The following is a 21,160-nucleotide window of genomic DNA, read 5'->3' as shown; positions in this document are numbered from 1 at the left end:
CTACTGGTTTCCATTAAAAAATAGTCGTCTCATTTATTTCTGTATTAAATTTTGTTCTAATGGTGAGGGTGGTTTTGTGTTGAATTCAAACCCCAGTCGTAACTATATTAAGTAATTTTGTGCGAAGTGGACAATTCATCGAGTCCAACTTACTTGGAGGCAGCTACTTCAGAAACAGCAGCCTCCGAAACAACAAACGTCTCCTTGTCAGACAGACTGACTCTCTTCTGCTCCTCGTCTTGAGCTTGAGGCAGCTCAGCGGTCTCCTTGTCATGTTCGATAGGAACGTGGGTGCTGACAACGAGCCAAGTAGGCCAGATGGACAGGACTAGAGATGAAAGTTAGTATTGTTTCTTTGCAATCACTCAGTGTGGGTCACTTACCAAGAAGGATGGTGTTGACAATAAGTGGCACCCTGCCGCCATGCCATTTCTTCGAGTTGAGGCCGTAAGAGACAGCCTGTGAAAAGCTCTCTTGGCCGCGTAGGATACCGGATAAACGGGCTACGTTTTATTAGGAATCTGTAGATAAGAAAATCGGGTTGGATTCGACTTACAGAGCTCGGAGATGTTGTCGGTCATCGTGGAGAGGAAGTAGTAGAGGAAGTTTTGCAGTGACTGCTGAGCGAATTCTGATGAAAGAAATGTTAGGGCTGTGTTGGAATATTGGCTTCTTGAAGAGACTCACCCCAGAGCAGGACAACGAAGAATCCCTCAACGAAGCCTTTGTCGGCCCAATCAAGAGTTGGTGGGTTCTTGGTATACTTTTCCTGGATAACCCAGCAGTAGACCCAGGCAGTGATGTGGACGACGATCACGTAGAAAAAGCTGTGATGATTGTTAGTCTTGCTTTTAGCTTTGACGATAAATGACGAGATGCCGTACCTGTACTTGAGTCTGTTTCTGATGGAAAGACCGCGGTAGTCCAGGAACTTGCTGATAATTGTCGAGGCAAGAAGAGTGGAGAAGTAGGCTTTGGTCTATGTTAGCACTGATGCACAAAGTTCAAGATGGTGCGAGTGTGTAAACATACTGACGAATCCCATCAGAGCACGGGCGCGCACGCCGAAGTAGTAGGTTTTGAAATCTAGGTGAAACAATGAGCATTTGCAAATAGTGAACACGAAAGAGATAATCCATACTTCCAGTGTACATGTTGAAGTAGACGGCCCAGAAAACAGGCAGGAGCAGCATAATCTAGGGAAGTTAGTCACATATATCATGTGGGAATGGATGAAACAATGTTCAACACACCTCTCTGCGCCGGCAGACCTTCCAGAGCTCTTTCATCTCAGCCTGCCATGAGTCTTGCACAATCAACTTGACTTGACTACCGTCGGTGCGTTGGACCTTGTCGGGCGACGTGAGGAAGTAGGCAATAGGCAATGCAGTACATTGGAGCGCGATGAAAATGAGGTATGTCTCTGTTTTTTGTTAGCGATCATTCTGGCTGTTCAAATATATGTTGGATCAACTTACCAGATCCCACTTTTCCTTTGGCATGGGCATTGGCAGCACTTTTAATGCGTCAGTATAATTCATTCATCATATGAATTCGAATTAAACATACCTGTTGAGGCCAAGGACAATAGCACCTCCAACCAACGGTCCACCTGTACGGAACCAAAGCCAAATGCTGTTGAAGTCAGTCATTTGTTACTGTAGGATATTTCGAAGCCTCTCACTTCATGTATTTGCCTCGCTTTGTAGGCTCGGGATAACCCAGTGCCACGGCACCCTCACAAGCCCAGAAGAGACCAGCGCTATAAAGGTTAGCCGATGATCTTATTTCATTTGATCAGTGCAGAATACTCACGATAAACCATTGATAGCTGATCCAACTAGCACAAACCATACATTTCCCTAGATAGGAATTAGTTTTCATTCCCGAATCGTACGGGTAGTTCCAATGTTGACAGAAAACATACATAAACGTTATTTGTGTACAAAGCAGCGCTGTATATCAAAGTCAGTTCGAACTCCACAAGATTTCATATTCTGGACTCGTGATACGTACGAGTACAACGGGTATCCCACGGTGCCAAGCATCAGAGTCCATCTCAGCCCAAGGCGGTTAGCGATAGGGCCACCGAACAGACATAAAAATCCCACTAGCAAATAAGTTAGCGCGAAGCCCAATTGAAAATTTGCAGTGCGATTGCAGCAACGTGTCAACATACTAAGACCGAAAACAAGCGCATTGGCCGCATTAATCAAGAAAGGCTCCTGTGCGCCACCAGCTCCCAAAGCATTCATGGCATTCCATAAACCCGGGGCTGTGAATCCAGCGCTTCCAATAACACAGGCATTGAAGAGTGTGCTGCGATACCATAGTCGCTTTTCAGTTGGGGCACCGGAAGATGCCGAAATAGAAGCTCGTTCAGCCATTATTGCGGTGTGGCTGAAGGATATTAAGCACCTTGATTCAAGCCACGAAATTTTAAATTTTTTAAACCCTGAGCTTAACGTTAAATGGGAAACCCGCCATATATAACATTTTCCCTGAATATATTAAATGTCGATCTGAAGATTTTCAAATGTCGCATATAGGCCGATTCGCGTCCGTCTAACAACATTGCGTGCTTTTGAGCTGCCGAGATCTTTCCCTTTTGGACTAGCTTTGGATGCCAAGTTTAAGTCTACATAATGCAGCCAATCAGCGGTGCGGCGGGCGGTTAATTATGGGGAATAAGGTTTAGTGGAGAGCCGTGAGTCAAATGTCGCTTCAATTGCCGCGATATCGGATTGGGAATTTGGAGCAGCGGAGGTCTTGGCCTTGATAACGAGCTGAAAATTGAGTAACATATGGCGACAGAGCCAGCCTAGACAAATAGAATAGAAAAATTTTATTATCATATGAAAAAGTCGTTACGTTTTGAACATCCTTCGCAGAACTTAATTTCCAGACACCTCCTTAACCGCGGCGATAATATCACCCGGTCCAAGGCCTTGAGCATTGACTTGCTCATATAGGCCACCACAGCCCTCCTTGATAGCACCCATGGCCTTGAACTTGGGTGTGAACTTGCGCTCAAGGAGGTGGGTACCCAGTCGAGAGCCAAGACCAGTCTTCTGTGCAATCGACTCAACAACTAGGACGAATGGTGAGGATCCATAAACCTTAATGGTTTCCTCGTCGACAATGTTGAGAGTAGGCTTGTTGATTAGACCGACATCGAGGCCCTCTGCACGCAGGTTCTCAACGGCATCAAGTGAGCGGTAGAGCATATCACCGTACGAGACGATGTAACCAGCAGACCCCTTGCGGATGATTTCTTCCTTGCCAGGAACGAATTTGTAGCCCTCACCGAAGAGCTTCTGGTCGGTTCCTTCCTTGAGGATGTAAGGGACCTTGGAACGAGTGGAGAAGATGAAGCGCATGCCCTTCTTCCAGAACACCTCGTTGACTACGGCCTTCATCTGCTCGCCATCGGCGGGGAAGTAGAGCGCAGTGCTCGCGGCATCCATCAGACCATTGTCGGCGAAGAAGTGGTTCAGACCGAAATGGCAGGTATTGTCGGCCATCTCGTCGACACCACTGTGAGAGAAGTGCGATAGAACGGTGCAGTCGTTCAGACGAGCCATGGTGATCTCAGAGATGCACATCTCCAAGAAGGCAGAGAAGGTAGAGAAGACACCTTGGCGCTCTCCATTGCTGCCGAATCCAAAGCCAGCGGCAGCAGAGAAATTGCCGCGCTCCATGACTCCAGATGGGACGAAGGACTCGGGGTGCTTGGCGCCGATAGCCTTCAGGCCAGTGGAACCTGCCAAGTCGGAGTCGATAACCATGACGCGACGCTTAGCCTCCTCCTTGCTCAGTTTATCGAGAATCTCATTCACGGCATCGCCGAAAATGGTGCGGTTCGCACCCTTATCCTTGGTCGAACCCTTGTACGTGTGGGGATTTGTGCCAGGCTTGATATCGTCGTAGAAAGCAAGCTGCTCCTTGCTGTACCCGCGCTTGGTAAGGTATTTGCGGGCGATTTCGACGGGAATCACATCGTGCGCGTGGCATTCTCCCTCAATGCCCTCAATGCCAGCGGCCATCTTGCGATCAACAACAACAGCGGCGGGACCGTCGTAGTTGATTACTTCGCACATAGCGCCGTATAGGGAGTCGAGGTTCTCGCCCTCGGCGCGGATGACCTTCAGGCCATGTCCGTCAAGAGTCCGAGCAACCTCATAGCCCTTGAGGTATTCCGAGGGATGTCCGGCAATTGTGACATCGTTGTTATCGATGAAGATCTTAACGTTCAGGTTATTGCCGACCGCAATGCGCGCAGCCTCGGCGTCATTTCCTTCTTGCTGGGATCCATCAGATCCCAACATAATCACGTTCTTATCCCGGTTGGCCATGGCAATGCCATTGACCATACCCCACATGTGACCCAGACGACCGGAGCTGAACTTGATGCCGGGGGTGAAGCCGAGCTCGGGGTGGCCGGGGAGGTGGGAGTCTGCGGCACGATAGTTCAGCAGGTGATCGGGCTCAATCTTGCCGTCCAGTGCGGCTAGCAGGTATTGTGTGGCGACACGGTGGCCGGCCTCATCGTACAGGGCATCGACCCATTTGTTGGGGTTTGCGTTCATGAAAGCAAGCAGGAGGCAGACCTCGGGGGCCGTATCGAAGGGACCTCCAGTGTGGCCTGAAACACCACGCGCGGCACCCGCTGCTGTGAAGGCAATGATGGCATCTCTGAAAATGTTGATGTTGTGTTGCAAATCGCTCTTCTGTTGCGCTGTGAGCTTTGTGGTCTTCGGGTCAAGCTTAAGCTGCTTGAATTGCTTGAGATCGACGGGAAATTTATGTCCATTCATGATGTAAGTTAATTTCCAATACTATTTCCAGTGGAATAAGGTTGAAAAAGCAAATTGAGTGCACGTACGACCGAGGGGTTATAAACTGGAATTACACCTGTTCCCAGCTGGTTGACGTCATAAGCCGTATCTGGAGCTGACCTGTTTTCGCCTGTTTTCTTTGCATTCTTTGCATCCTTGACATTCTCCTTCTATTATTATTCATCCCCATTACCAACTTTGCGATCTCATCTGAAGTGCTCCAATTTGGAGGTGTTCTGAAATACTTAAAACGTCCGGCCCGACCCTTTAGCATGTGGTAGTTTTCAGCTCCCTTGCAGTGCCGGAGAACTAATTTTCCACTATAAACCACAAATGACATCAAGCTCGAAGAACTGGATTCACTTAGAACAATCTAACACTTTGTTGAATTTGTCATCCTTTTTAACGTCCACTCTTGTATTAGGTACATATTGGACAGTCTGTTTCACAAGCTTATACACTACTTCTTGCTTCTACTCCAATCTGAGCTTCCCTGTTCGGCTTCATCTGTCGCTTTAGTTCTTTCATTCCGGTAGTCGCCGCTTCTACAAAGCCATGTTGTTTCACGCCGTTTCCGGGCAACTCCACTCCGAGAAACTAGACCGTCTACAGACAATGAAACCCTTGCATAAATAAAAAACAATGCCATTATGCAAATCATCAAGAATGCGGGGAAGGGGTTTCAACTCTAATTCTTCTTAAACAGGCTTTTCCCGAGGCACCTGAAACATTAAGGCAATATAAGCTATCGGGGACTCGCCAGGAACACCGTCGGGGAAATGTGGCGTGCATTAGTCGGTGGTACTGTAGTATTTTCTTTTCGTCAGCCCATAAAAAGTAAGCTGAAATGAGGGGTCTTACTTGAAGGGCTCGGCTTCTTTTGCCCTCAGGTGCGTGTAGAAAATTGTTTTGGTAGGACATATAAAGATCGATAACCTTCAAGTCCCTTGGTCCCCCAAAAGAAAGACTAATACCTCTATTAAAAACTATCTTAAGAATCAGTATACACCATGCTTCCATCTCTTCTCCCTGTGCTTCTACTTTCAGTACTAGCAGAAGCATCACCTGCAAAGCGAGCAACTACTCCATCAGCGTACTGCTCAAACTCAGATGGCAGTTACAAGCTCTCATCAATCGCCGCACCCGTCCAGGGCAGCGGCAATCCAGGCTCTGAATCGACCTGGAAGTTGAGCATCGATGATACATCTAGCGGACACAAACAAACAATCGTGGGCTTTGGAGCCGCTGTCACTGATTCGACAGTCACTTCCTTCAACACGCTGTCCAGTTCAACGCTGCAACAATTGCTGAATCAACTGATGACCGGTGCTGGTGCTGGATTTGCTTTGATGCGCCATACCATTGGCGCTTCCGACCTATCTGGTGACCCAGCCTATACCTATGATGATAATGGGAATAACGCGGATCCATCGCTATCTGGTTTCAATCTGGGCGATCGTGGAAATGCCATGGCTACGATGCTGGCTAAAATGAAATCTCTTCAGTCGAGTTTGAAGATCCTTGGTTCACCTTGGAGTGCTCCTGGGTGGATGAAGCTGAATGGTGTGATTGATGGTACCACGACAAATAATAACCTCAATGATGGCTACTTGACTAGTGGAGGCACTGGGAGTACTGGGTATGCCAGTGCCTATGCGCAGTATTTTGTCAAGTACATCCAGGCGTACCAGAATCTCGGTGCCCACATCGATGCGATTACTCTTCAAAATGAGCCTCTGAATAGCCAGGCTGGTTATCCTACAATGTACATGTTTGACTACGAATCTGCACAGTTGATCCAGAATTATGTCGGTCCCGCTCTCGCTAAAGCTGGTCTGAGCACCGATATTTGGGCATATGACCACAACACTGGTATGCATTCTGGAACCCAGTATCTTTGAGGGAGAATTCAATTTACTAACCGATAGACATCAGATGTGCCATCTTACCCTCAGAATGTCATCAACGGAGCTGGCCAGTATGTCCACGGAGTTGCATGGCACTGCTACGCCAGCAATGTAGACTGGACAGTCCTCACCCAATTCCACCAGACAAATCCCAACATCAAGCAATACATGACAGAATGCTGGACCCCGGCATCCGCGTCATGGAACCAAGCCGCTGATTTCACTATGGGGCCATTGCAAAACTGGGCGTCGGGCGTTACAGCCTGGACGCTTGGCACAAATGACCAAGACGGTCCTCATCTGTCAAGTGGCGGCTGTGGAAACTGTCGAGGTTTGGTGACTATTTCCAATGGCGGATATACCTTCAACCCGGCATACTACATGATGGCTCAGTTCAGCAAGTTCATGCCTCCGGGCGCGATTGTGCTGAGTGGTACCGGGAGCTATACTTACGATAATGGAGGAGGCGTGCAGTCTGTTGCGTCGCTGAATCCAGACGGAACTCGCACTGTGGTTATTGAGAACAATTTCAGTAATGATATTTACATTACTTTGTCTACTAACAGTGGTCAGCAGTGGAGTGGCAACATTCCAAAGCAGTCTGTCACAACCTGGGTTCTTCCTGCGGCATAGATATATTTTAGTGAAGTGACAGGAATAGCGATTAGATGCTATGACATGACTATTATCAAATGTGAGGTTATTCCCATAGGCTCGACGACATCGTTCATAAACATTTCTAACTTTCACCTTCTAAAATATCCGTCATATAATTTATTCCTTTTTTAGTCTTCAAACTCTAGTTCATATATATCTCTCACATATACCAAAGAGGATATGGATGGTGAGTATTATAGAGTTATTCGATTGAAGTGAGGATACTAACGTTTCGGTAGAATCGCACGTTTTGAACAACGGGCCTGAGTCCCAAAATTCACTCATTCCAAAACTGAGATTCGATGAGGCAGTTGCAGAAGATATAGATGGACCGCTTCTATGCTGGGAAAGTCAGGCTATGGCATTTATGTGACCAAAGACAGGAAAATAGGCAAATATCAAGGGTAAGCTCATCTACTAGCTCTGCCGGCTGAAATTGAGAATGAAGCCTACCCTACGCCTACCAGAAAACGCAGACAAGCGGAGGGTAGTATCAGGCCGACATTTCGATATCCAGATCGCGAAATTGAGATAAAACAGCGAGACTATTCTTGCACACTCGGTCGCCAAGAAGATGAAACACGGAAAAGAATGCAACACATGCATACAAGGCCGTGGCAAATTTCTATCCTGTGTCCGGGTCCCAGGCAGAAACTTCTGTACGTTATAGCCACTGGGGAGGCTAAAAGGACCGATGGTACATGAGGACTTCAAATTTGGTATTCGAATTGCAAGATTATGTCGACGGTTGTGTAATCAACTGCACGCCCACCCCATCACGCGCTTACCATACCCAGGTCATCACATAGTCACCCGTGGACGCATATAACGTTTAAAATATAGATGGCCTACGGAACAGCCCATGACTATGTTTAGTAGGAGAATGGTTACAAAATAGTCATTCATTGCCTAGCATTTTAAGAGTCACAAAGGAGGGCATCACTTGAACAAAAGCAGAAAGCAAAAGGTAAAAAACAAAGGACGAAAAGAGAAGAGAAGAAGATGTATCTCTCTAGCTTGGCAGAGGCGCAGTCCCCAAACGCCTCAGCTGGTTTTCCATCGTTTGATGTTCTGTAACGGCCAATATATCTTGCACAAGACAACAGGACATTAGGACAACGGGACAACAAGACGATAGGACAAGGGCAACGGGGCAACGGGACGATAGGACAAGGACAACAGGGCAGCAGGGCAGCAGGACAACAGGATAAGAGGACAACAGGGTAACAGGGTAAGATAACAGGAGGACGGGACGACAGGACGACAGGACAACAGGGTAAGAGGACAAGAGGAGAACAAGACAAATGAATTAATGAAGTGGAACCTTTGAAGAAAAGAAATATCCTCAGAAAATTCTTCACTGGATAACAGAGAGCTATCTCTGTAATATAGGTTCCAAAAATTGGGGCGAAGGAGATGAGAGCAGAGCCCCTTCTAAGGTTGTTAACCCGCTCCTGGCGGCGATCGGGAGTACCCAGACACGTACAGTCTGTTTCCGCAGAGGTCATAGCAAAAGCCCATCAAGCATCCGAAGATAGCTGGTCAGTAGCCCGCGTATACTTGCTTCGTGCCATTCACAGCCTAGCCTGGGCCGCCATCGAAATCCCTCCAGAGTCCTCAGGGTCCCCCGTTTCACTGGACAACAGTAGACATATGTTGAATATGAATCTGAAGCTGAACAACCGTTCAAAAAATTTAAGTCTCAACAGGAACCACAGAGTGGACCTGGAGTGGTTGAAGAAGGAAGAAAAAAGAAGAAAGAGAAGTGGGAGGGGGCGGGTATTTATATTTACCTTGTGGCTGAGGGTGATGGTGGTGGGGGACGAGTTCACCAAAAAGGAAGGAACCCCAGATGATAGGGAAGGTACAGGACCGATGTATCTCCAACAACTCCGAGTTGAAGACCCTACTGTTAAGGAGCAAAAATATCAATTCGCTACAACGCAACATCAGAGAGATGGAAGAGGAGCTCAGGGCAATGACAAGGAAGTGCTAGGCCATGAAAGAGGACTGCAAGGTTAATAAGGCCATTATCAAGGGTCTCAAGCGGAAGGAGAAGAAGATGGCCCGTGGAACGAGACTCATTTTCTCTGAATTTATCTATATGCAATTTGAAAAGAGATGAAATCCGATGGAGGCCCATTAAGATCTAAAGGAAAGGTTTATATCGAGCAACTGAAAAAGAGCCACTAGGTACAAACCAGGTTGCACTCTTGAATGATATTGACTAGTTCGTTTGAGATAACAGGTGGGCCAGTGAAGACAAGAATAGAACAATAGTGGAATAGATAACACCTGCCATAACTGAGGGCTGCGTTGAGCCTCTGGAAGTGCCGCAAGAAGTCGAGGGATATTGTTTGTGACCATATATCCATGGTCACCATATCAGCCTCATTTGCGGTAATTGTTTCGGTTTTTTGCCGTCGCACAGGATTTCAGTCGACGGACTGTTCCTGATTTGGTGTCGATTAGCCTCTTTGTTGTAGACTCACCATCGAGAATCGTACGCAGCTAGAATCACAGTGAGGTCTCGCAGAGCCCCGAGCCTGTCATTTCGTTGATGATGAAGCGGGCGGCGTTGACAGGAAGTCTCCACCCAATGATCACCAGCAGGTACTTCCAAGTCCTCCTCAATGAACCCCTTTATGTTCAATGAAGGAAGTCTAGGCGCCTTTGCGCACAATATTGATGCCCTGGCGGTCGGACTGCTAGAAGCACTTGGTCGAAGGAGAGACTCCGCAGTCTGATGCCCTTGCAGTATTGTAAAGGCCATCATATTAGCGATGACGCTCCAGCCATCGTGGCTAAATTGGTATGCCATTACAGACCACTTGGTAGCATTATTTAGTCAAAAGAAGGAAAACCAGGGACATCCAGCAATAAAGGGTAGTGTGACTAACCAGGATATTTCTTTTGAAAGTTCCATCCGATTCCTAAATTGGAATCACACAGTCCTGTACCCCAAGATTAATATCGTTGAGGGGATTTCGGTCCTGTGTACCCTCCCGGATTAACTTGGATCATTGCCACATAGGCTAAACGCTGCGCCTGACCTTTTGCAGCTTTGTGGTCTCCAGTGTTACCAATTGGCACACCATTTGACGACGCTCTCCAAAGAACGAATCAAAGTCGGCCTTGCCGACATACTTGTGAGACTTGGTGGGGTATGTAACGGGACCCCATTGAAGTGAGGTTTCAAAGTGCAAAATACATGGATCTTGGCACAGCCACAGACAGTGAAATGTAGTAGATCGATTTTGAAACACGATCGAGCCTTAGTAGGCCTTGATATTTTTTTGGTGAGGATAAAGGGGATGTTGAAGGTTGGAAGTCGAACTTTGGGGGAAGGGGGGTAGTAGAAGTGGTCTTTACTGCTACAGAGGGAAAGCGCATTGAAGTTGCATTATGGGACTAATATGGTATTTTTATACAAAGAGCATGCATGTCTGTCTATTGTAAATAATGAAACAGCAAAAAATAAATGAAAAGGTCAGACTCGACGGCGACACCTTGAAATGGATATCATTAGGAGATTGAAAACAAACAGGCTTGACCACTCGCAAAACTTCAATGTGAAGAATGCGATGGTCTCACCACTATTGGCCTGGGTAAATCACAAAAAAAAGGCCAAGAGGTGTTGAATCACTCCAGAAACTGGAGATCGGATGAAAAAGAATATAAAGACAATATCGTAAAGCAACCAGTCGCTAACAATTACCAGTTCTTCTTGAAGTCAGCATCGTGAGATCGATCATATCGCATAGATGATGAGATCATGCTGTCCAAACAAGTGGGCAGCTTCACAGCATCATGAACATGGAAAGAGCGATAGCGAGGACGCCAGTGAGGCTGGCAACCGCACGGGAAGCGGCACCGGTGAAGACCGGGGAGACACCGACTGGGTTACCGGTGGGCTCTGTGGGTGCGGTTGTGGCGGTGGGCGCGACAACGGCAACAATAGGTGTGCGCGAGGGGTGGAAGACGATGCTTGACGAGGGTCTGCCGGGGTGGAATCCTCCGCTGGGGATGACCACTGCGGAAGAAGACGGCGCCACGGGGGAGCCGCCAGAGCCAGAGCCAGAGCCAGAGCCAGAGCCAGAGCCAGAGCCAGAGCCAGAGCCAGAGCCAGAGCCAGAGCCAGAGCCAGAGCCAGAGCCAGAGCCAGAGCCAGAGCCAGAGCCAGAGCCAGAGCCAGAGCCAGAGCCAGAGCCAGAGCCAGAGCCAGAGCCAGAGCCAGAGCCAGAGCCAGAGCCAGAGCCAGAGCCAGAGCCAGAGCCAGAGCCAGAGCCAGAGCCAGAGCCAGAGCCAGAGCCAGAGCCAGAGCCAGAGCCAGAGCCAGAGCCAGAGCCAGAGCCAGAGCCAGAGCCAGAGCCAGAGCCAGAGCCAGAGCCAGAGCCAGAGCCAGAGCCAGAGCCAGAGCCAGAGCCAGAGCCAGAGCCAGAGCCAGAGCCAGGGACAATGGGAGTAGCAGAGGCAACGGGGACGATGAGAGTGACGGTGCTACCGGTAGGACCACAGTGCTTGCAGTAAGTCAGAGTGGTGGTGAAGCCCTCAGGGACCGCAGGAGCGGTGGACTGGGAGACAGCCTCAGTGGTAGTAGCGGCGGTGGCAGCGGGCTTGGTGAGGGTCACGGTGGTCGGGGTAGCGGCGCAGACAGTGCAGACAGTCACGGTAGTAGTCCAGCCCTCAGGGATGTCGGCAGTGGGAGTGGCAGGGCCGGAAGTGGGGGCAGTGATCTCAGCGGTGCCAGTTGCGGTAGCAGTGGCGTCACCAGGGCAGTAGGTCTTGGTGATGGTGGTGGTGATGGTGGTGAAACCAGTGGGGCAAATATCAACGTAGGAGGTCACGATGATAGTGGTGGTGGTACCAGGGGCCAAAGAGGAACCGGCGCTGGGCGCGGAGGGAGAGGCAGTGATACCGGCAGGGGCGGTGGTGGAGTCAGTGCCGGTGGGCTTGGAGCCTCCAGTGGTCTCGTTGCCGGTAGGCTGGGAACCTCCAGAAGTCTCACCACCAGTAGGCTTGGATCCTCCAGTAGTAGTCTCGGCGCCAGTGGATGGGCCACCGGTCGGGATGGTACCTTCGCTAGTGGAAGAGGCGCCAGACTCAGTGGCAGTGCTGGAAGCGGCACCGGACTCAGTAGCAGTGCTGGAAGAAGCGCCAGACTCAGTAGCAGTGCTGGAAGAAGCGCCAGACTCAGTAGCAGTGCTGGAAGAAGCGCCGGACTCAGTAGCAGTGCTGGAAGAAGCGCCGGACTCAGTAGCAGTGCTGGAAGAGCCTGGGACCACGGGGGTGGAGCTTGGGGCCACAGGAGTGGAGCTTGGGACAGTGTGAGTGTGACGGGTGTGGGTATGGGTGTGGCGGGTGTGGGTGTGGTGTCCGTGGCCATGTCCATGCGAGCTGTGGTGGGGCTTTCCAGAGGGGTGGGGAGCGACATGGCTGGAGGAAGGTGTCACAGAGCTGCTAGGGGTACTTGAAGAGGAAGACGAGCTGGAGGTGACAGCGACACTGGAAGAGGTAGCCGAGCCAGAAGTGACAGACGAGCTGGAAGTGGTCGAGCTGGAAGAGGTAGTCGTCGAGGTCGAGGAGGTAGTCGAGGTCGAAGAGACAGTCGTCGAGCTGGAAGTTGTGGTCGAGCTGGACTTGGTGGTGGTGGTCGAGCTGGAGGTAGTGGTAGTCGAGGTGGAAGTGGTAGTCTGGGTGGTAGGCGGGACAGTGGTAGTGGTCGAGGAGTGGGTGGTGGTGGTAGAGGTGATGGGAAGAGGAGCGCACTCGACCAGGATATCCTTGATGTGCTCAGTATACGGTGTTCCATCGGTGAGATTGGTGTCACCAGCAGTAGCCTCCCAGAGCATGACACCACCGAAGGTCTTGGGGTACTTATCCATATAAGTCTTGATAAGGGGCTTCGCCTCAGCAGGAGTCAGGTAGAACCCAGCGTTAGCGGCAGTCTCCGATGCGGGAAGACCGATGAAGAGCTTAGCATTGGGGTTGGCGCTCTTCTTGATGATGCTGACCCACGCATCGAAGTTGAAATTGCCGGTCTTGTCGACCCAGCTGCGAGCAGAGCAACTCTGGGTGTTGTACCACTGAACCCAGATGAAATCAAAGTACGAGTTGGCAATAGCATCATCAAGCTGGGGGTCGGGGGTGGGGCACTGGGGAGCACCAGAAATGTAGTAGGTCTGTGCGGTGCTCTCGGCGAAGTGCTTGCGCAGACGATTGATCATGGCAGCGTAGCCTAAATGGAGTGTTAGATAGAGCACCATCAGAGAGTTTGAGCATTAGGGAAACGTACCAACTCCGCCATTGTACTCGATATCAAAATCGAATCCGTCAACTCCGGAAGTGAGGAATGGGCGGGGGTAGGTGCCAACCATGTCCGCCGTCCAGCCCAATGAAGAGACAGCAGGATTGTAAGGGCCGAAAGAATACCACAGGAAATCCGCAAACCATTCTGCGGTAGCCACGTCTGGGAGAGACTGGCCTGTGGCAGTACCGCCACCGATGGACAGCAGGACAGTCTTACCAGCAGCCTTGCAACTGGGGAGATCCTGCCAGATCTGGTGGCAGCCACTTAGCAGCTTTGAACCGTCGAAAACGGCACCATCGCACTGATTCGCAAAATTGGAACCAGGGAAGTCGCCCACATGTTTGGGGAACTCGTTGATGAACCCGATGTTGATAATGTCCGACGTGGTCTGTTCACAGAAGTGCTTGAGCCGGAGTTGATCGTAACCTTGTCCATAGTAGACAGCAACATTATTCTTCAGGCTAACATCAACAGCAATAGCAGATGATGCAAAGAGGGACAGAGCCGACACGGCGGCAAGAGACTTGAACATCATGGCTAAAAATGAATGTAGTAATTATATGCAAAATAATTAGATGCAATAGAAATCGCCTATTAACCCAATAAAAAGAATGACAGGGTTAGTTCGCGAACAACGAAAGGACGCAGACAAATATCTGCTTGGGAAATTTCCCAAAAAGCTCAAAATGAGAGTGATGATAGTGGAAAGGAAAGAGGAACTCTCCGGGGGGGAAAGATACTAAAATACATCGAGGGCCAGTTCATCTGAGCCCCTGGGGAATATGCCGACCTCCGACATTGGGCACACTAATCAGAAAGCAGAATAGAGCTATCAAAGCGTGGAAATGAGGTGCGCTATATCCGGATGAGTCCACGATTCACAGGTCAGTGCCACCCCGAGTACAACTCCACCGGTGCAGGGCCGCTGACCGCAGAGTCGCAAAGTGGATTGGAAGCTTGATGATCTGGACACTAGACTCGGTGACGAGCCGGGTCTATTTTTCACAACGGCCATGACACTAACTTCGTAGCGAAGTCGGCGTAAAAGAGGCATGGATTGACTTTTTCACTGCAGACTGGTCACAGGCCAAACGCGTGGCATACAATATGGCCATACAGCCAGTGGCGTAAAAGAGTCACATCCGAGAAAGAAATGGGTTCAGCCATAAGCCATCCAGGCTTTCTGTGGAGAGGGGTATGTGCTGGCCCCCGTGCCTATCTCAGCACAGTAAAATTGCAAGAGCCGCATAAAAGAGGCTAAAGGGCCCTAATGGACTCTAGCGGCATTAGAATCAGGGTCATGACTGGAGCAAAGACAATTAGCTCCGTATACAAAGTCCAATCACAACTCGTAGCTCAGGTTGTAGGGCACGGACGCCTCGGGGTCTGCCCGCCGTTGTATGTCGGATGCAGACTAAATCCGTGATTTGGGCATATATGTGTAGGGAGATAAGAACACAGAAGAACGGGGGGAAAATATTGGTTTGACAATTGTTTGTATCAAGAAATTAGACGAGTGTAAGTAAGTATTGTAGAAACGTATGGTGTGCAAAGGAGAATGAAAAAATCAAGGTGATCGCAACCGACGGAGCTAAGAGTTGGGAAGCCTAAGCTAAGCCCCGGGGGGCCATATTACGGGGCGGGTGTCCAGGTACACCAATCATAGGCGTCAATCCGGACAAGGCGGGATTACCGGTTTTTGTTCGGTTACAGCAAATTACTCAGCACTATAACAACACTAACAAACTTGCAGTTTAAGATTGCTGTCTCACTTAGTCCATAAGTAACTCCGTAGTTCCTCGTTAGTTCCTATTTAGTTTCTATTTAGTCCCTAGTTTGCCATAAACTCGAGCCTAGAATTAAGATGTAACTCTGTCCAGTTCTAGCCTATCCCCAAATCGCCTTCCTCCGTGCATTTTTCTTTTATTTTCCGGTTTATGCAACGCACATGGTTCGGAGATATGACTGCTCTCAGGGGGCGTGCTTGGGCTGCAATGACACGCCACTCATCCTAATGGCTAACCTATATTATTAAATCACTAGCTAATCTTACAAGTGCGCGCACTTTGCATTTTCCATAAGCCGCCACCGCCCCATGATCCAGATTAACCGAGACAATAATCAAATAATAATCAAATTTAAGAAAGCCGATGACAATTATATGCAGGTACAGAAGCATGAAGTATTATTGTATACATAGTATATTAATCGTGTTCCGTTCCTGCGTTCGGGAACCTTCGATCTATGTGGATCATAATTAAAAAGATCCTCTCTATAGAACTTCTAGCCCTATTTTAAGAGAGCACATAAAGTCTATTAACTGCCAATTTTGAACCCCAATACAAAACACTGTTTGCGTTATTCAAGAAATATTTGCAGTTGGAGAAATATCCAATTACCGGCTTCATTGCCGGTTTGCCGGTTTGCCGATGTGCTATCTCGCTTACATCGAACTTTCAATTTCAGTATAAAACAAAGCAATAGCAACAAATCCACGATTTCTGTGTCTTGAATTGATACAAATTGATAAATTAAAATAAACAGTATCCATAATGAAAATGAAAAAGCCATCCGAAGCCACGAGATGCAGTATAAGCAACGAAGTGGGAACAAAATTGCCGAGCTAGTCGGCAAGATCTTTTGTGGAAAGCTACACTCGATGTGAATCTAATAACAATACTATGGAGTACTCCATGAAGTCTCAGACTATATATTATTATTATATCAAGGGATCTCGATGTGGTTACTCCGTACTGGGCTGGTACATCGTGTGTAGCACTAATACAGGCCCTCCAAAATCACAGATTTCAGACTAAGGTCATGGATGAACGAGAATTTCATCAACGCAATATTGAAATAAATCAAATTCGGCGGAACGACACAGCCAATTCTTCACCCGTTTGCTTAATCTAATGCAGACGGATATCAAAGTGGTCTGGTCTTGGCTATCCCATCCCGCTTTATATATTCACATGTCGCCTGCCCCGAGGTCTTGTTTACTCTGGCTTGAGACAACACTGAATCAGGTGTCGTTTGATAGACTTGGAGACACGAACTTGGTCACTAATTCATTGGTGACTCTAACCTTCAAAATATATATTCTAATGATATGTACTCGTGATGACGATGATATATCCCCGCACGGTGGCTTCATATGTTTGGGATAAATAATTTATCCCTGTGAAGATGACAAAAAGAGCTGACTAGCTCAAGGGCATACCTAAGTAACTTATCTCTTCTTCACCAAAAAGCATAGATCCTTGAAAATTATGATATTTGACTCCTAGATTTTGCACCTCCATGGCGCGTTCACGCTCTTTTTCCAATTCATTTTTCTATATCTCTGCCTCAGCCATACCGACTGGCCGATCTCCAGTCTCATCAGGGACATTTTGAGTGAAGCAGATCCGGTAATGGGGATCCACTAGAAACAGGGTGATATATCTTTGATAGGCAGGTCGGGCGGCGCCTTTCAGCGAGAACAGTCACGTTTTGATTCGAAGGGTGTTGACCCAAGCTAGGAATCGACCTTGGTGTGCGGCCACAGAACCTAACGTTTGGAGCCCTCCGGCCCCAGGGCCCCAATAGTTGATCTGTCATCAGATGTCATCCTCTTGTTGGAAGGATATATGTCCCTCGGTGACGTTGTCAACGTCCTAGTAGTACCAAGATATAGTGACAATATGTTCGATTAGCAAACCGTCAATGTGAAAATTGTCGTCGCCCTCGTAACATGGGTTCTCCGGGGTGAGTTCAATACTAGAAAGGCAAACGATCACCTGCAAGCCGTCTTTTTAAAACTCTTACTATAGAGACACAGACTGGTATTGGTGTTAGCTTGGCGGAGAGCGATTGTAATACTTTCTGTTCTGGATAAAAGCCTTGAGTATTTCCCCCTGTTTCAAATCCTCATAGGAGTAGGATATTCCCGCCTCGGAGTATTTGAATGTATAGAGCCGTAGCCATTTGCAGCGCATGAGATCGCCAAACTCATTTTCTGTTGTAAAACCTTTGCCAAAAGTAGCTATAGACATATCCCACATCTCTGAGGTCACAGCCCCAAGCAGATCATCAGGACCTTCTGTGTCGGTTGGATGTAGGTCATAGAACCTATACCTTTGATCGACCTCGGGAAGTGCAAGATACTCCTTAGCATTGATACAATAATCATCTCATTTCTCTTCAGTCCACTGCCAGTCTGGAAGTTCCCTTCTCAGCCGGTCGGGCATCATTTCGCCATATTCATCTTCGGGATCATAGCTCTCAAACCCATACGTCTTGATACGCAGCGGGTAGCGGCTTGTCCGGCCTTTGACTAGAATATTGTTTCAGGGATTTAGGCTCATAGAGACTAGCTTTTCTATCGCATGGTATGCTTGCACGTTTTCGGGGTGCAGGTTGTTGATATAAGAAGTGACTCACACATCTATACCTTCAAGGCTAGTAGATGATGCTTCGCAAGGTAATCGCTGGAATCGATCGGACCAGCGCTGCAAAAGCCAAATGAAACAATCACCCAGCTTCGATTTCTGCCCTGGATACTGCGCCTTACCTTCTCTCGTCGGGATGATCTGGAATTGGCGGGACGTGGATATCCGATGCAGGATCTGGAAAGGAAATTCCACCGTCAAGCAAATTGGCCTGCCCCCGGATCAAACACGGAAGAGCGACCGTAGGCTAGCCGACAAAGTAAAGGATCAACCAGGTCAATAACTTGGTTCGAATTGACCGCTTTTGCTGATGGAGGTTGGAGCAGGGAGACCTCCTGCAAATCACTCTGCAGCTCTCTTTCAATCAGGCCCGACTTGCAAACCCTAGAGTCGGCATTTAAAGTGAGAACATGATCGGTTTTCTGGAATCGAAAGGCCGTATCTCTCAGCTCCATTATACACCATTCCCATGTTCTGGAAGTCACGAGGTCCATATCGATGCTGACATCCTAGTCTTTGATATAGCTTTTTGCTTTCCAGTCAGAACAAAATTCAGTATTTCACTGGGTGACAATGCTTTTATCAAAGACGTCGCGCTCCCAATTTAGTTTGTCGGTCACTCATTCGATGACGCGTAGTATCATGACTTCGGGGATGGTCAAGCGATGCGCTCGACCCGGTGCGCCATCAAGTTCGTAAATCTCCATGGCCCCATATGCAAAGCGTTCAACGACAGGGAGTTCATAATCGATAGGGATATCACCAAACGCGGGGACCTGAAGCTGGCCATCTCCCGTATTTTTCATCTGGATGCGGCTCATTGTAGGGTTGAGTCTGTTAAATTACAAGAACAAGCAAAGTGGATAGTACAATGGCTGCTACTATCGAAGGCTTTATTCAAGCCCATAAAATTTGAGGAAGAAACCCATAATTCGAAAATTCCCTTAAGCACTAGCGGCTAATTTGCAGATACTAGTACCTACTGCAGTATTGTTGTGGTGGCCTGAGGCCTTATATTATGCCTTAGGCATTAAACACTCGTTTGCCAGATAGTTGGAGGGCTACCCCTTCAGAATCAAGTCTCTCCCTCCTCTCTCCTTAGGTTTCTGGTCTATTTAGAGCCAAAGAATACAACATGATATATTTGAACCGGGTTATAAATGATCCGAATGTCAAAAATGGCAAGATAAGCGCAACTACCCATGCGTTGATAAGTTGTCTTCTAAATCACAGTTAGCGCCGTACAGGGTGCCATAAATTAACTAGATCCCCTCTTTGTCTCCTGATTTCCAATTCGTATTTTCACCCAGGCTTTGGTCCCATCTTCTACGAAAGCATGACAGAAATGAATGATACTGGGATGTCGTCGCCAGAATTTTATCAAGGAAATTGCCATTGCGGCCAAATTAGATTTGATCTCAATCTACAGCAACCATTGCGACGTGCTTCTACCTGCTGCTGCTCGATATGTAGCAAGAAGGGCTACCTTTGGATATTTCTCGAGGAATCCCAGTTCCGTATTAAAAGCGGACAGCAAGCTATGGCCAGATATACTGCGAATGGTCGTAGTGGGGAACATTTTGTGAGTTCCCTTCAACATTACACTTCGCTTCTATCTACCGTCAAGCTTATCCCTTTTAGTTTTGCCCTTCTTGCGGTACAGGAATCATGGCGAAAAATCATATGGCACAGGGCGGAGGATCAGACATTGTTGTGAATGTGAGTGATACTTGTCTCAGCCTACGAGATTTGAATCTAACCCCTTTACAGGCAAGAGCATTATTTGGTGTGAATCCCTTTACTCTGGAAGTTGAGGCGTAAGTAACCCCAAGACCATTTACAAGATATCTTCCTTAACATACAAAAGCAGCCTAGACTGCCCCCCTTCCGAAAGTGTATCTGTTTCTACTGTGTTCCACGGAGAATTGCCGAAAGCATCAGGTGACAACCTCAAGCTCTACACCGGAGGTTGTTACTGTGGCGCCGTTACCATAGCCGTGAATCTTAAAGCTTTATCAGAGGTGGAGATCAAGGAAGATAACTGTAGTATTTGCCAGAGAGTAGGCATCCATCCCCGGAAGCTTCCTGTCCTATTAGGTCTAACCAGGATAGAATGCCAATATCTGCATATACCCTCACCGAGATAGTGTCTCCATTCACGGATCCGAAAACATTTCAGAATACCTCTTTCAGCGCAGGTTTAATGGCCATTGTTTCTGTCGGATATGCGGTGTGCATGTGTATATGAAAATACATGGACCACCGCAGACAGTTGTCGACAAATTGCCAGCGGAAAAACAGAGAATGGTGCAAGAGAAGATTGCAATTGTGCCGATTAGGCTCTCTGTCCTAGATGGCATCGAGTGGTCTGATTGCCATATCAAGAGGTTAGATGAAGGGACAGCAGGATATGCGATTCAATAACCACTGTCAAATACATCTCACTGTATATATTTCAAGATACACAGAGTTGGCATCACGGGTCACGATGCACTTTCTTCCCATTTATCATCCGGTACCATCCCATGCGACCAAGGCCATTAAGTTCCTTGGGACAGTTCGCATACTTAACGTATACTGGAGTACTCGTATCGTTCAAGTTCAAATCCCAAAAAGTTGCGATTTGTCGCTCACAATGCGCTGTATGATGTGTGTCACCAATATACCCGTCGATCAAACTCCCATCTAGTAAGGCCTGATGGATCTTTCTCCACATATATGTACAGTGGAACACGTGGTATTCTTGCGTAGCATATAGCTCCTCATAAAACCCCGAAAGGACGAGTTTCCCATCAGCAGGTACAGTACCTGCTTGATCCAGATACCATACCCACTCGCGGAGTGATAAAAACCGCTCCTGAAGCTCAGGATCAAAGCATTGACGTGGTAACCAGGCAAATTCCATGGCGTCAAATATGCAGTCTCGGTGACGTGCTTCTGATGGGGAGCTTCCGCAATCACCCATCGAATTAATGTAATGAGACCACTGATAGGACATGATGCCAAAGAGGGCTATGA

At 48.1% G+C, this 21,160-nt stretch overlaps 6 protein-coding genes across 6 annotated transcripts; 1 reads left to right on the top strand and 5 right to left on the bottom strand.

Moving 5' to 3' along the window:
- Positions 1–149: 149 nt before the first annotated feature.
- Positions 150–2,387, bottom strand: N7479_005970 (Major facilitator superfamily domain general substrate transporter; the record flags this gene model as incomplete). The annotated part of the gene is made up of 15 exons (XM_057253666.1): positions 150–328; positions 384–503; positions 557–631; positions 688–827; positions 885–972; positions 1,033–1,086; positions 1,142–1,196; positions 1,254–1,423; positions 1,479–1,516; positions 1,570–1,635; positions 1,685–1,762; positions 1,816–1,862; positions 1,928–1,955; positions 2,017–2,110; positions 2,180–2,387. 15 exons carry the CDS (start codon positions 2,385–2,387, stop codon positions 150–152), a joined length of 1,440 nt encoding a protein of 479 aa, XP_057107528.1.
- A 507-nt stretch (positions 2,388–2,894) lies between these two features.
- On the bottom strand, positions 2,895–4,817 carry N7479_005969 (Transketolase C-terminal/Pyruvate-ferredoxin oxidoreductase domain II; the record flags this gene model as incomplete). The annotated part of the gene is made up of 1 exon (XM_057253665.1): positions 2,895–4,817. One exon carries the CDS (start codon positions 4,815–4,817, stop codon positions 2,895–2,897), a length of 1,923 nt encoding a protein of 640 aa, XP_057107527.1.
- Positions 4,818–5,848: 1,031 nt separating this feature from the next.
- N7479_005968 (glycoside hydrolase family 30 protein) lies at positions 5,849–7,378 on the top strand (the record flags this gene model as incomplete). Its single annotated transcript, XM_057253664.1, has 2 exons — positions 5,849–6,710; positions 6,774–7,378. The coding sequence occupies 2 exons, from the start codon at positions 5,849–5,851 to the stop codon at positions 7,376–7,378; spliced, it is 1,467 nt and encodes a 488-aa protein (XP_057107526.1).
- Positions 7,379–11,202: 3,824 nt separating this feature from the next.
- Positions 11,203–14,247, bottom strand: chiA1 (class III chitinase ChiA1; the record flags this gene model as incomplete). Its single annotated transcript, XM_057253663.1, has 3 exons — positions 11,203–11,435; positions 11,907–13,640; positions 13,698–14,247. 3 exons carry the CDS (start codon positions 14,245–14,247, stop codon positions 11,203–11,205), a joined length of 2,517 nt encoding a protein of 838 aa, XP_057107525.1.
- Positions 14,248–18,762: 4,515 nt separating this feature from the next.
- N7479_005966 (uncharacterized protein) lies at positions 18,763–18,963 on the bottom strand (the record flags this gene model as incomplete). Its single annotated transcript, XM_057253662.1, has 1 exon — positions 18,763–18,963. One exon carries the CDS (start codon positions 18,961–18,963, stop codon positions 18,763–18,765), a length of 201 nt encoding a protein of 66 aa, XP_057107524.1.
- Positions 18,964–20,618: 1,655 nt separating this feature from the next.
- Positions 20,619–21,140, bottom strand: N7479_005965 (uncharacterized protein; the record flags this gene model as incomplete). The annotated part of the gene is made up of 1 exon (XM_057253661.1): positions 20,619–21,140. The coding sequence occupies one exon, from the start codon at positions 21,138–21,140 to the stop codon at positions 20,619–20,621; it is 522 nt and encodes a 173-aa protein (XP_057107523.1).
- Positions 21,141–21,160: the final 20 nt, after the last annotated feature.

Source organism: Penicillium vulpinum, assembly GCF_028829585.1.
Source record: "Penicillium vulpinum strain IBT 29486 chromosome Unknown utg000003l_segment0_segment0, whole genome shotgun sequence".
Lineage (NCBI taxonomy): Eukaryota > Fungi > Ascomycota > Eurotiomycetes > Eurotiales > Aspergillaceae > Penicillium > Penicillium vulpinum.
Note: the sequence above shows the minus strand (reverse complement) of the source record. Positions and strands in the feature narration are given on the sequence as shown.